This window comes from Equus caballus, chromosome 22 (genome assembly GCF_041296265.1).
Source record: "Equus caballus isolate H_3958 breed thoroughbred chromosome 22, TB-T2T, whole genome shotgun sequence".
In the NCBI taxonomy this organism is placed as follows: Eukaryota; Metazoa; Chordata; class Mammalia; order Perissodactyla; family Equidae; genus Equus; species Equus caballus.
In genome coordinates, this window is record NC_091705.1 from 11,458,768 (window position 1) to 11,474,420 (window position 15,653).

At 35.5% G+C, this 15,653-nt stretch overlaps 1 protein-coding gene across 12 annotated transcripts in view; it reads left to right on the forward strand.

The window, feature by feature from the left end:
• The window catches only part of TASP1 (taspase 1), a 244,078-nt gene that overhangs the window by 67,473 nt on the left and 160,952 nt on the right, over positions 1-15,653 (forward strand). For all 12 annotated transcript variants that reach the window (XR_011430799.1, XR_289232.4, XM_001492241.6 and 9 more), the window contains one exon: positions 6,285-6,391. Coding sequence is in view for 10 of the 12 variants with exons in the window: in XM_001492241.6 (XP_001492291.1) it covers positions 6,285-6,391 (107 nt within the window). In the remaining 2 variants the exon portion in view is untranslated. The remainder of the gene's footprint in view (positions 1-6,284; positions 6,392-15,653) is intronic.

Sequence of the window (15,653 nt, forward strand, 5' to 3'; positions counted from 1 at the left end):
GCGCTGAAGCAAAGTGAGTGAACTTAACTGCTGCACCACCTGGCCAGCCCTGTCCACTTGCTTTTATTTTCTAAAATTGCGTTGATATTGCCCTTCTTCTTATCATCATCCTTTGTGTATGTCAATCATTTTTCCTCCCTTAAATTTTTTGGTAAGGTTTTAGTAGGATGTGGAAGTGAACTTGTGTTCGATCTGCCAATTTTGCTTCAGAACATTTATATAACATATTATATGTATAAGACTACTTCAATAAGGTTTTATGAAATTTTGTAGTTGTCTTTCATTTTGGTTTTCCACATTTCATGATTAGTTTATTATTAGATATTTTGTAATTTTCTTCAGTATAGTTATATGAATAATATCTTTTTTCTTCATTTTGTCATTTTAACCTCTTTATTGTGAACTATAATACACATACTTCTTGTAGGTGGCCAATTGTGTTGGTTTCAGGTTGGGGTTATAACAAACAGAGCTGCTACAAATTTTCTTGTCCAGGTATTCTGTATCAGAAGACTTTCTCTGGATACGCATTGTAGTAGAATTGCTGGACCAGAGTGTCTGCCTATCTTCAGCTTTACCAGATGATGCCAAAGTGTTTTTCAGAATGGTTTTTACTTAGTATAATTGTTTTTTATGTATCATGTGTATGTATGTATGCATATGTATATGTTTGTATCCAATGTATGTATGTGTATATGCATATGTATATGTTTGTATCCAGCTATCTTGCTAAACTCTGATATTCATTCTTAATAATTTGTCTATGGATTCTTGTTGATTCCCTAAACTTGCAATCTTACCATTTGTGAAAGATGATAGTTTTGTTTCTTTCCTTATAATCTTTATACTTTTTTCCTTCCCTTTTCACACTGGTAAAGGATCATCAGTATAGAGTTTAATAGAAGGGATGATAGTGGGCATTAATTTTAAGGATGATGCTTTGATTAAAAATTTATAGGTATACTTCATTATATTTAAAGTTTTTTTTTGCAAGATTTAAAAAAATTACAAATGAATCTTTAATTTTATTGGATTCTTTTTGTTTATTAAGAGGATGTTAATATGTTAGTTTGATGAATTACATTGATTTTTTTAAAAGTGTTAAAACAACCTCATATTCCTCATATTTATCACATACTGTATCATGCAAGGACCTAACAACACTTGCCTTTTTTTCTTTTCCTATAGTTGTATATTTTACTTGTACATATGTTAATAGCCCCACAAGAGACTTTGGTTAATTGATGTTCTTATTTTAAAGAAATGGCACTCTATCTAGTAATAATTACTGCCTTTAAGTTTTCTTGGTTGATATTAAAATAGTTGTAATAGCTTCTTTTGGTTAATGTTTGCATGTATATCTTTTTCCATGCTTTTGTTTTCAATCTTTGTATGTTCTTATATTCAAGATGTATCTCTTAGAAGCAATACGTATATATTAAAATTTTTTTGGGGGAAATCTTTATATTTTAATTGGTACAGTAAGTCTGTTTACATTTAATGTAATTACTCACATTTAGATTTGAATCTATTCTTTTTGTGTGTGTGTGATAATTAAATCCACTCTTTTACTTTGTGCTTTCTATTTGTCTCACATGATCTATGTCATCTTTTATCTCATTTCTTGCCTTTTCTAGGATTATTTTCTGTTATTACATTTTCCCTTCTATTAATATGTTAATTTTTACCTTTTCTTACCATTCTGTAGAAGTTAACCTAGAGATTTTAACATGCATACTCGACTTATGAAATTCTATTAGAAAGTAGTAGTTTTTATCACTTCTCAGACAATGTGAGGACCATTGAATACGTGAATGAACTACATTTAAGATCTTCCCAACTTTGGTTTTCATATTTTAAGCTCTCTCTATATATTTAAAACACTGTGAAACATTATTGTTTTATTACAGTCAGTTTCATTTAGACTTGCCTAAATATATATCCTTTCCTTTGCACTTAATACCGTCCCCCCGCCACCTTTTTTTGTCTTTGAGCTTTCACTTTGTGTTATTTTCTGTTTCTGAAGAATATCCTTTAGCATTTTCCTTAGTACAGGTCTTGCTGGTAATGAATTTGTTCATTCTTGTTTATCTATTTTTATTTTTATTTCACCTTCATTTTTGAAGGATATTTTCACTGAATATAGTGTTCTAGGTCAGCAGACATTTCCTTTCAGCACATTGAAGATAATCAGTCCACTGTCTTGGGCTTCCATTGTTGCTGTTGAAAAGACTGCTGTCATTCTAACTGCCACTTATTTCAAGGTAACCTGTCTTTTTTCCCCTCTTGCTGTTTTTAGATTTTTCTATGTTGTTATTCTTAGTCTCATTTATTTAATGTTTCTTGTTATTGACTTTTATGATTTTAATTTAATTTATGGATATTCTTTGGAATCATTAAATCTGTAAGTTAGTGGCTTTTATCATTTTGGAAAAATTCTTATCCAGTCAAAAAAATTACCTTTATTCCATTCTTTTATCCTTCGCCTTCTGAAATTCTAATTAAACAGATATTAGACCTTCTCACATTATCTTCTCTGTTTCTTAACCTTTCTTCTGTGTTTTCTATCATCTTATCTCTTTCAGCTATATTTTGGATAATTTTTTTCTCATCTGTCTTCCAATATACTAATTCCTTTTTTTTATATTCTATCAGCTACCAAACACATGCATTGAGATTTTAGTTTTGATTATTTGCTTTTTTATTTCTAGAAGTTTTCTTTCTCTTTTTGAAAAATAACCTATATTTTTTTTAGTTTATAGTATGAAATATTGATATTTTCATGTTTGTTGTCTATTCTTTAATCATTATAAGCATACTTGTTTTATATTTGTTTCTGGTAATTCCAATATTTGAAATCTATGTTGGGACTTTTTTCCTGCTTATTGTCATTCATGGTGCCTCATTTCCTTTGTGCCTGATTATCTTTGACTGTGTGCTTCTCATTACCCTTGAATAATTATTTATGTAGATTCACCCACGGCCTAGGATGAAGGTGTCTTTCTCCAGATAACTTTTTTTTGCTTTTACTTTTGCTGGGTATGTGTGCATCGTGTATGGGAAAAACACTCTTCTGCTTCTCCTTTACTCTCATGATATTGTCACACTCAGAACTCTTTACAACTCTACTGAGACCAGATGTGTGGGTTTTCCACACCAAGCAATTCTCTGACATCAGCTGAGTGTCCTACAATTCAATCCAATTCTGATTCTAAACAGAGTTAGTGCAGACCCTACAGGTTAAGTGCTCAGTCCCATAGGACTGCCTCTCTCCCGCTTTAGATGCCAATTGCAAGTCCAGGTTGTCTGTGTGCTTCTGACTGGCTATAAATCAGAGAACTCCCTCCTTGGGTTTGATTAATTTGCTAGTGTGACTCACAGCACTCAGGGAAACATTTTACTTACTAGAATACCAGTTTAATACAAAAGGATGTTAAAGGATATGAATGAACAGCCAGATGAAGCAATAGCGATAAGGCGAGGTCTGGAAGTGTTCTGGGCACAGGAGTGTCTGTTTTCATGGAGTTGAGTACATCTCCCTCCCAGCATGTTAGATGTGTTCAGTTACCTGGAAGCCCTCTGAACGCTGTACTTTTGGGATTTTTATGGAGGCTTCATCATGTAGACATGTTCAGTCATTAGTTCAACCTCCAGTCCCTCTCTCCTTCCCAGATGCTGGGGATGGGGCTGAAAGTTTCAATCTTCTAATCATGTCTTGGTCTTTCTGGTGACCATCTCCCATCCTGAAGCTATCCAGGAGCCCACCAAGAGTTGCCTCAAAAGAACAAAAGACATTTCTATCACCCAGGAAATTCCAAGGGATTTAGAAGCTCCATGTCAGGAACTGGGGTCAAAGACCAAATATTAGCACAAAAGATGCTCATGGGAGACAGCCTGGTGGTGTACTGGCTTTGCATGCTCCACTTTGGTGGCCCAGGGTTCATGGGTTCGGGTCCTGGGTGCGAACCTACACACTGCTCCTCAAGCCATGCTGTGGCAGTGTCCCACACATAAAATAGAGGAAGATTGGTACAGATGTTAGCGCAGGGACAATCTTCCTCAAGCAAAAAGAGAAAGATTGGTAACAGATGTTAGCTCAGGGCTAGTCTTCCTCTCCAAAAAAGAAAAAAAAAAAGAGAGAAGAGACCAAATATTAGAACAAAAGATGCTCGTGGGGGCTGGCCCTATTGGCATAGTAGTTAAGTTTGGCATGTTCCACTTTGGTGGCCCGGATTCACGGGTTCAGATCCTAGGTGTGGACCTACATCAGTTGTCAGCCATACTGTGGCAGTGACCCACATTTAAAATGGAGGAAGACTGGCACAGATGTTAGCTCTGGGCTAATCTTCATCAGGGAAAAAAAAAGGTTACTCATAGTGCTCTTATCACTTAGGAAATTACAAGGATTTTAAGAACTCTGTGCCAGGAACCACAGGCAGTGACCTATATATATACATACATACATATATATATATATATATATATATATATATACACACACACACACATACATATACATACATACATATATATACACACATACATATATATATACATATATATATATATATATATATATATATGTATTTTTTTTTTTCTGTTATTTCACACAGTGTTAATTGGAATCTGTCTTAAACTTAGTTCAAAGCTTAACATTCCCTGACCTACCCAGGCTACATGTTTGCAAATCTCTGCAGGTGCCCCAGTCAACCCAAAACTTCTCAGTGATAGTTTTTTTCTTTTCTTTTTTTCTCTCAATTCCTCCTTTCCACCCCTCCTTCTTCCTTCCTGTTCTTTATCTTCTTTTTTCTTTTCCTATTCTGCTATGATCTAAGACAATCTTGCCTGAATGCACTTGGTATTGGGATAGAGGGTGGGATGGACTTGTGTAGTTCTAGATCAGCCTTAAGGGGTGTTTTTAGCCCTTTCAATCTCCAGCTTATTGTGGGAAGTGTCTCCTATAAAACTCCCCACATTTAATGGGCTCTGGGCCTGACTTATGGCTTTCCTTGCTGCCATTTAAACAAACTCAAGTGTGCTAGCGTTGGCAGATGCTCATGATGCAGTAATACTAGCTTTAGTCCTCAGTTTACCCCCAGAATTTAGCTTGATACTTTTTATAAGTTTCTTAATGCTTTTAGTATGGTGTTTTTCATATTCAGCATTTTTAGTAATGTTCAGTGGGAGAATTACTCTGAATAATTTAGTCTGACATTACCAGAAAACTTTGGTAATCTTTTTGGCATTATAGTCCAGTTTATAATTTCCCTTATCAGCTGAATCTAATTGGCTGTTTAAATCTGCATATCAAAATTTAAAATTTCAATTATTATATTTTTTTAGTTTTAGAAGCTTTATTTGGTACTTTTTCAAGTCTGCTTGGTCATTTTATCATCTGTTGTTCCTTAGTTATATTTTCAATATCTTCCTTTTATTTCTATGGGCATAAAGATGTTTTATATTCTTATCTAAGTATTCCAGTATCTGAGGTCTTTGCAGATCAGATTATGTTTTTGGCTGACTTTTTATTCTTTTATTCTTGATAGTTTATTTCTCATGTGTTTTATGAATTTTTTTAAAGAACTATGAACTCCTGTTAACTGGAACAGGAATTCTCTAACGTCTGTTAAATTAAGGTGTGTTTTTCCAGGGAGTATTTGCATTTGTGTTTGATGGATTTTTGAAGCACTACCACACCGAGATCATTTTTGGTTTTGTTTTTTTTCAGGCCACACAGGTAATATGAATTCTCCTCTAAACCTATCTGAATGCCCTTCTTGGGCATGAATTTTCTAGAGACCTTTTCTCCCTTACATTTATAGCTAATGCTTAGACTTACAAGTTTCCTGTTTCTTTGTATATGGTGGCTTTTTCTAGTTTTTCCTTTTACTGGACATATCACCCTTTGGGGTTTCTTCCTTTTTTCATGGATAATCTCCAATATGTTTTCTTATGCTGCATTGTCTCCAGGTTTTATCTCTTGTCCCTTATGCACAGAGACCTTCAGAACCCAAATTGGCAGTGGCGTGCATTAGCAGATTCCCCTAGGTAGCATTTACCTTCAGGACTCAGCTGTCTCGCTGGATTTGACCTTTTTCTTAATTTTTTAACCTTAGATTATTTCTCTTATTCTCCTACCACCTCAGTGTACGTTGAAAAGAATTTTTTTTTAACCCTTTATGCAACATTCTTAAGGATTTTGTCCTGAGAAGGCTCTTCAGCATATCTCATCTGCCCCTTGTTCTAATATTTTTCAAATGTTATTTTTAATGTTTCTTTTTTAGGGTTCAGTTTAGCTGCATTTAAAAGAAACAAGAGGAAACTAGAGCTGGCAGAAAGGGTGGAAACAGATTTCATTCAACTAAAGAAAAGAAGACAATCAAGCGAAAAGGTCAGGAAGTGTTTGAAATATTAATCACTAATGTATTGTAATGATAGCTTTAATCTACATTTAGATGTATAAGCTTTAGAGTAGTACTATCCAGTAGAAATATAATACCTGCCACGTATGTACTTTTTAAGCTTTAGAATAGTACTGTCCAGTAGAAATGTAATGCGTGCCACATATGTACTTTAAGTTTTCCAGTACCTACATTTAAAAAAGTAAAAAGAGGGGCTGGCTCCGTGGCTGAGTGGTTAAGTTCGCGCGCTCTGCTGCGGTGGCCCAGGGTTTGGATCCTGGGCGCGGACATAGCACTGCTTGTCAGGTCACGTTGAGGCGGCGTCCCACATCCCACAACTGGAAGGACCTGCAACTAAGATATACAACTATGTACAGGGCGGATTTGGGGAGATAAAGCAGAAAAAAAGATTGGCAACAGTTGTTAGCCCAGGTGCCAATCTTTAAGGAAAAAAAGAAAAAAAAAGGAAGATTGGCAACAGTTGTTAGCCCAGGTGCCAATCTTTAAAAATAAAAAAGTAAAAAGAAACTGAAATTAATTTTAATAATTATTTTATTTAAACCAGTGAATCTAACATATCACTTCAAAAATGTAATCAATGAAAACATTATTAGTGAACTATTTTACTTTCTTTTCTTTTGTATGAAGTCTTCAAAACCAGTGTGTATAGCACACTTATAGCACATCTCAATTGTGACACTAAATTTTCATTGGAAGTGTTTGGTTTATATTTATATTTCATAAAATTAACAGTTGAAAAAGTAGGTTTACGTAACAAGTTATTCCAAACATACTTAAGACTTTCCAATAATTGAATTGAATATCTATTTTAAAATTAAAATTTAATAAAATCAAAAACTCAGTTTCACTTGCCCTCACCAAGTGCTCAAAAGCTACACGTGGCTTATGGGCTCTGTTTCACTCTTTGCAACTCTGGATAGTGATTCTTAACATGGCCATTTTGGGGGTAGAGTGTGTTATAAGGAAATGTGTACATTGGATTCATGTAGGTTTTTTATATACTCTAATTACATGTCTCTGTTTCTCATTCTTATACATTTCTTTGTTTGCATTTTACACATTAGTATGCCATCATGAGTGGCATTGGGGGCATTTCCTAGGTGTTTTGGGGGATAGAAAGAGGTTGAAAACCACAGCATTCTTGCTCAATGTATGGCTTGGGGGTCTGTTAGCACACAGTTCATTATGGACATCTCACGTCACAGTCATTTGTCTATACTTTGGCATATAATTATTGTTCTTTATTGGTTAGTTTTCCTATAATTGCTTATATAAAGGTTTTTGCTTTTTATCATAGTTTTATATGTTTTACTCATATATAAATGCATAATAAATCGTCTTTGATATAGATGGGTATTTTCTCAGTATGTTGCCACGTAGGACACTTAATCAAATATTTTGGTCCAAACTTTTTGTTTTTCTGCCAGACAAGACTAGCAGTTTAGGAGGCAAATGAACAAATTAATAAGTAGATCTTGGTGAAGGTAGATAGTAGTGTGGTTCTGTATCTCAGGTTTCTTCATTCCATGTGATATGTGAATGAGCAAATTTAGGACTTTTGTCCTTTTAAAAATTTGTGATAAAATTTGCATACAGAGAAATTTAATCATTTTCATAAATGTGTACACTTGTGTAACCCATACACCTATCAATTTGTAGAACATCCAATTCGTTTGTGCTTCCTTCCAGCCAATCTCCACCTTCTACCAGCAACCACTGCTCTGATTTGTATGGCCATAGATATTTTGTCTTGCTCTTAAACTTTACATAATTGGAATCATATGAAATGTACTCTTTGTGTTTGGTTTCTTTTACAATTTGTTTTTGAAACATTGTATTACTGGTTCATTCTTTTTTATTACTGAATAATATTCTCTAGTATGAATATATTGTAATTTGTCTAACTATTCTCCTGTTGATGGACATTTGGTTTGTTTCCAATTTTTTATTATTGTGAATGAAGCTGCTGTGAACATTCATGTACAGATTTTTTTTCATGGATATCAGTTTAGGATTTTTATGCATAGAAATATCAGTTGATCTCATAGAGAATGTCTTCAGCTGATCTTATTCAGAAGGTTCATTTTTTAATTCAGAAAATATTAATTAAGCAGCTACTCTTGGTATTGAGCTGGGTAGTAAGAAAACTGGTGAATAAGATGGAGGAGATTTATGCACTAATGAAACTTTACATTTTAGTGGATAGAAACAGAAAAATGTAAGCATGTAATTAAGTAAGATAGTTACTGTATTTGGTAACTGTTATCAAGGAAAGGAAAAAGAAGATGATGTGATATAGAGTAACTTAAATGTGAGAGAGAAGGGAGACTCAAAGGAAGACTGTTTTAGTTAGGATGATTGACAGAGACCTCTCTGAGGATGCATAACATTTGAGGTGACATCTGAAAAATTAGAAATGAGTTTTATGAAGAGTCAGTGGAAGACTGTTCAGGCAGAATAGAACTGCATGTGCAGCGGCTCTAGTGGGGATTTGGCATGTTGGAGGAATGGGGAAGAGGGTCAGTGTGCCTAAGCAGAGTGGGAAAGAGGAGAATGGTATGATCTGAAGCTGGAGAGGTAGGTAGGTGCTAGCTTCTTTAGGATCTGGTAGACCATGGCAAGGAGTTTCAATTTTATTTCTTGAATAATGAGTAGCCATTGAAGAGTTAAAAGCAGAGAAGCAGTGCTGTCTCATTTACATTTTACAGAGTTCTCTTGGGTTGCTATGTGGAGAATGGATTGAAGGGAGAGGCAAGAACCGAAGCGAGGAGGCTAGTTAGGAAGTTATTACAGTTGGGAGATGATAATAACTTGCACTGTGGGCAATAGAGATGGAGATAGAGAGAAGCGAATGTATCTAGGATATATTTTGGGACTTCCTGGAAAGACAGGAATTGATGCCTTAGATATTGGTGAAGAAGAGAGAGGAATTAAAGGTTTTAGCTTTAGCGGGTGGATTCCCATTTACTGATGTGAGGAGGCCGAGAGAAGGTATGGCTTCATGGTGATAGAGTGGAAATCAAGAACTTTCTTAGGCCATATCCCCTTAATAGATTCAGATTAACCAGTGCTTTCCATTTTCACCAAAAAACATGTTACTTGATATCCACCACAGTACCCTAAACACCCAAAGCTAATAGACCATCTTTAGTTTGCCATGTTTCTCTGCTCCTTTCAGTTGAATTTCATGCCACCAAGAGCTGCCTTGTGCTCATTGTTTTTATCATTGTAATTACATAATTCATTAAATCATATAAGCTGATGAATATTGCATTAAAAAGAGAGTTGTCGGTTCAAAAACTGAGAGAATTGTTTGCTTGAAAACTAATTTGAAAAAGTAAAGTTGGTTTTTTTTTTTTAATTTTTATTTTTTTTGAGGAAGCTTAGCCCTGAGCTAACTACTGCTAGTCCTCCTCTGTTTGCTGAGGAAGCCTGGCCCTGAGCCAACATCTGTGCCCATCTTGCTCTACTTTATATGTGCGACGCCTACCACAGCATGGTGTGCTAAGTGGTGCCATGTCCGCACCCAGGATCTGAACCGGCGAACCTCGGGCTGCTAGAGAAGCAGAACATGTACACTTAACCACTGTGCCACCGGGTCAGCTCCCTAAAGTTGGTTTGTTAAAAATTGCTGTAGAATTACATATGCGCAAGCCAGCTCTAAAAGATTGAGAAAAGTCAAAAAATCCATAAACATTCTGCATTTAGAGTGCAGTGTTAATGTCTTTATGTTCTTGTTCTGTTTTAGATAAAATGAAACTTGAAATCATAGGACATTCAGTGCGTTATAGTTTATGAAATAAAGATGATATGGAACATTTATTTGTGGTCCCACATTCAAAGAAAAGGCTTTGGTCTTATATGAAAAGATTGGCTAATGAATGAACCTTTGTGTTTTAAATAAAATAAAATGTTTAAGGTAGGTGTCCTTTATTTATTTACTTATTTTAAAAAATGATTCTCTGCTTTATCCAGAGAATTTTCAACTTTTGAAAATTTCAACCAACCACTTATCCTAGTTAAGAGGATTTCCAAAAAAATACACTTGATAGGGCAGGAGGAAAGATTAACTGTGGAGTTGGTTATATGAGTTTGAAGCTTATAGGTAGGTTGGGAGGGAGATTCCCATTTGGAAATTATTGGTATTAAAAGGAATATAAATTCATATGGCTAGATGAGTTCACTTAGGAGTGAGAGTAGATAGAGATCTGAAAACTGAACCCTGAGACAGTTCAACATGTGCAAGTTGGAAGGATGAGAAACCAGCAAAGGAGAAAACGGAGCAGCCAGTGAGGCAGAGCTATCACCAGGACAACGTCTAGGAAGCCGAGAGGGAGTGTTTTAGTCAGTCATCACTTGGGTTAAGTGCTGCGGAGTAAACAGCTAAGAGGACAGAGGACTGGCTGTTGGATTTAGGACCTGGAGCCTGTGTACCTGGATTAGGACAGTTTCTGTGACATAGTGGATTGCAGACCATTGTGGAGTGGGTTGATCAGGGAGAACAAGGGTAGAGATAACTTTTGAGAAGTTTTGCCATGGAGTGGTGAAAGAGAGATGTGAGGTCAGGAGAGGTACCATTTTCAGTTAGGTTCTGTGAATTCAGTGAGTAATTTAACATATGGAGTCTCAGCTTCCTTATTTTTAAATGAAAACAGTGATATTCTGCTCTTGAGGCAGGGCTGAGGAACAAATGGATATTCAGGTGCTTTATGACTATCATTGATGTAGTCAGACACCTTAGTCTTTGCTATTGTGACTTTCATCTTTAAAGTTTCTCAGCCTAAAAAGAGAAAACTGCCGCCCAAGTTAGTTACCCTGGGTGGAAGCTTACAATGGAGAAAGGGAGGGTGGTAGGATAGGAAGGTAGTGGTAGGTGGAAAGGTTGAATTCAGGCATGCTTCAAATGGAGTATTTTAGACATCTTAAATGGCAGGAAAATACTTTTAACATTCAGTACATATGAACTTTAGTGTGTATGGAGCACTGTCTTTGACCTTGGCCCACAAAAATGACTAGGACCCAGCCCTGCCTTTAGGAAAGGATACTGACCAGAGGCCTTTTTTTTTTCTGAGGAAGATTTTCCCTGAGCTAACATCTGTCCCACTCTTCCTCTGTTTCATACGTGGGTCACTGCCACAGCCTGGCTGCTGATGAGTGGTATAGGTCCACACATGGGAACTGAACCCAGGCCGCTGAAGCAGAGCACGCTAAACTTAACCACTAGGCCACAGGGTTGGGCCCTGGGCCAGAGGCTTTTTTAATAGCTGTTTGCTGCATAACCTTGGTAGCCCTAGTCTCTAATAGTGAACATGATTAAACATGCTCCCAGAAAGAAAAGACCTCCAGATAATGAGCTGATGGGGTAGAAAATTATAATTTTTTAAGAGGAAGTATAGTAATTTTTTAGAAATATGACAGGAAAGAACAAATAGCTACTTTTTCAATCAAGTTGTATTTTGTTTCTTTTTCCCTGCCTTGTATATATAGTTTCAGCATAGTTTTGGTTAGCCAGCATTGGTTAAGGCCTGGTACTACTGTTTGTTGTGCCTACATAAAAGAAGCTGTGACTTGGGTGTATAAATATAATAAAAAGAATACAGTGTTTGGTAACTTTCCTAATGTTCACAGTTTTTGTTACTCAGTGTTGAAAGAGATAAATAATTATCTTGAAAGGAGTATATAGTAGAATAGGTTGATATTTTGAAGCCTGAACATAAAGTTAGCTAAATAGATAAATTAGAAATTTTCTTGCATTGATATTTCTTTTTTCTTTAAAAAAGTAATTGATTGTACAAACATTATCAAAGTACTAATAGAAATCAAAATTCAAGCAAGAAAAATATTTGATCAGCTTGCTACCTCAATAAGTTAAAGTGGTTTTTTTGTTTTCCTTAGTATTTGACCATTTACGTTTATGACTCACTTGATTTAAAGTAAGAATAATTAATCCGTGGAATGCTTTTGGCTGCAACAATAGAAATCTTACGGTGACTTAGCAAATGCATATTTGTCCTCCTGCTCCGTGGCCTTCTGCCACGTAATAAAAAGTTTGGAGGTGGTTGGTTGCTGTCTTTAGCTTAGGTTTCCAATGATGCTAGAGTCAACATATCTGAGATTCTCTTGGGCCTTTCTTTCATGCCTTCTGCCTTATGGATGTCATATGACCCCTACAATTTTAGGTGTCACATCTGCATTTAAGTTGAGAAGAAAGTGAGATGGTGGAGATTGAGGGTGTGGAGACTAGTGCCAGATGTTTCGATCATTTTTTAATGTGGGATGCAAAAGTTTTCCAGAATCTCCCTCAATAGACTTCTTCTTAGTTATTTTCTGGGGAGTAGTGGAGAAGGGGCACAGTTTGGTCACATGGCTGTTCCTGGCTACAAGGGAGCCTAGGAAATTGAGTGGATTATCCTAATTACTATATCATAGCTCGTGAGATGTGCTTGCTGCTGGACACACTGTCTTCTCAAATAAAATAGTGGTTCTGTTGTTAAAAGAGGGGGAGGAGAGTTGTTATTAGGTAGGTAATTTACAGTGTATACTGTAAATGGAGAAAATTTTTTATCATCTCCTTCCCCTACAATTAGCATGTCTTTTGTTACTCCAAACCAATATTGGGTTAAGCAGCTAATCTACACATAAAGCAAATAAAAATAGATTTTGTCTTGAGTTTCAGGATGTATGGATTTCAAGATATAATATTAAAAAAATGAGGAATATAAATTCTCAGTAATTGTCCTTGCTTAGTAATTGACATCTGTTTCATCCATGCCCATTTTTTGTGACTTAGGGGGAAGACATGCTGGAGAAGGAAGAGATTACTATTTAACTGTAGCATTGTGTAATATCAAAATAGTAGTTGTTTGCTCTCTGTTCCACTCCCCTGTCTGGGTAGATCCAGCTCTTCTGGATTTTTCTTTTACCCCTTTCTTTCCCTTACCACCATACAGACAGTCCATACTTTGCATGATAATACTGGGCCATAAAAATGACTGTGCAAGCTGAAAATGTGCAGAGGTCTTAATGGCAAAAAATTACACGTGTTCCATGACCTTTAAACATTTTTGTCAAAACATTAAAAACCTTTTTATTGTTGGTTATAAATGTATAGAGAAATGAAAAAAATAATTAAACTAATATTCATCTACTACACTAATTTAAAACATTAAGAATTAAAGTGTTTTATTTCTGTATAAAATAAACTTATCAAGCATAGTTTGAATAGTGCTTGTCTTGTTATATAACTTATGATATGGAGTGAGCCTCTTTTTATGTCATGGTGAATTGTCAAACTCCTTTTTAATTTTGGGTCAGCTTTCAACATTTTATCCTTTGCTCTTTCCGTGTTGGAAAATATCTCCCAGTTTCTTTAGTGTCAGGGTGTTTGCCATCTCAACCCCTCTGGGACATCTTCATCCTTTTGGTCACAACTCTATTCCTTGTTTATGTTGATAAGTTTGTCTTCACTAAGATCCTCTAACTGTGGATCTGGAGTCTTTTGAATGGTAGCAGTGTTGAACGTTCCCACGGTCAACTGTTTCTTCTGTAACTTCATTTATTTTGGATTAGAATTTCACTTTCAACATTGTCACTTTTAGTTTCTTTGCTTCACTTTCATCTTTGTTGGCCAGTTCCCTCTTGTGGTTATCAATTTTTATAAAATGTCATGTGGATTTATCACTGGAAGGCAAGGAGGCAACACAGCTACATGCTTTGCTGTCTGTGCACAGTGACCCATCACTGACAGACTTTGAGAGGAGTGACATGATTGGTCACTGATCATGAGGAGCATCTCACGTTTATGTAGTGATCTGTGAACTGAGCTGGCAGTGAGTGCAATTACTCATAGTTACTATACCATGGTAACTGAAATTTGAACTGTATTGTTGAGTGACTGGTATTATTCAACTAATCTGTGGTAACTGAAATTTGATGTATGTTGGAACTAGGCAAATCAAGGACTGTGTTTCTGAAGGAAATCTGTTCTCTGAAGGAACCTAAACTGTTTGTCCTACAGAGTTTCCTTCATTCTGAGTTTAATGATCACATATTCATGATGCAGTTCAGCATGCTTCTCTATCCTTTGTAATTCCTGAAAATTGGCATCTTGATCTCCCCTGACATTATTGCCATGGACTCTGATTGTTGTTAGAATATTTATCAATAATTCTTGTTGTATATGTGATAAAGTAATGGCATATTTTAAATTTATGTTTTGCTTTGTTTTGATACAAAAAGAAAAAGGCAGTTGTGTTGGTGTTAATCTCTATCATATTTGGAAAAGGAAACTTTTCTTTGGAATGAAGAGGTTAATTCATTGACCAGTCACTGTTCTTGGCTTACATCACAGGACTGAGTGAGTTTGCTACGTGACCGAAAGAGTTGCTGCGAAGAGGAGATGCTCACGTTGGGAAAACAAACAGCCTCAGTGCACACCATGGTCTAGATTTCATAAATATCAATTTCAAACAGCTAGCCTTGGATATTACTGGAAGAGACTCTTTTATTCTCAGAGTATTAAAAGAGGTTGGGGGTATTGTTTGATCTCAACATTTTTGATGTTTCAAGCCGTTTTTTTCTCTTCATTTTTCACAAGCATATTGTTGAAATAGTTTCCATGTCTTTTTCTTTAATAACAGATTTTACAGTTGAATGTACATAGAATTCTTTCCTTCCTCCCAACACTTTTACAAAGTAATTTAAGTTTTCAATTAATTTCATTGGTTTTTAGGTAAAGCAGTACTTGTGTAGGGTAGTGAAATGAAAAATAATCAGACCTTTTCTGCTGTGTGAATATCTTTCATTCTTCAATTTCTAATGAACAAGTTTAGAAAATTTTGCAATGCTTTATACAATGTTGTGTGTTCAAAACCACTCTAAAGAGATGCTACAACTTTTAATTTTGTGTTCTTTAGCCACCACATAGGGACATCAAATTGGCCACATGTTTCAGAAAGGAAATGTTGGGCCTTGCTTTGTGCACTTCATATAAATATATTCTATTCTTTTGAAGTACATTGTGGGTAACATTTTTCCCTTTTATCCACCATCTTGAAATTATTATGTAAATGCTTAACTGTATCATACTAAATCACTGTATTTTTTGGGTGAGAGGTAGGTTAAGATCAAAGAAAATAAAAGCACAAGAACAACATGTTTTCCTCAGATTGTTCTATTTGTACTTGTGTACATGTCTATGCATTATGTGTGCAGGGAAAGGAGTAATTAGTC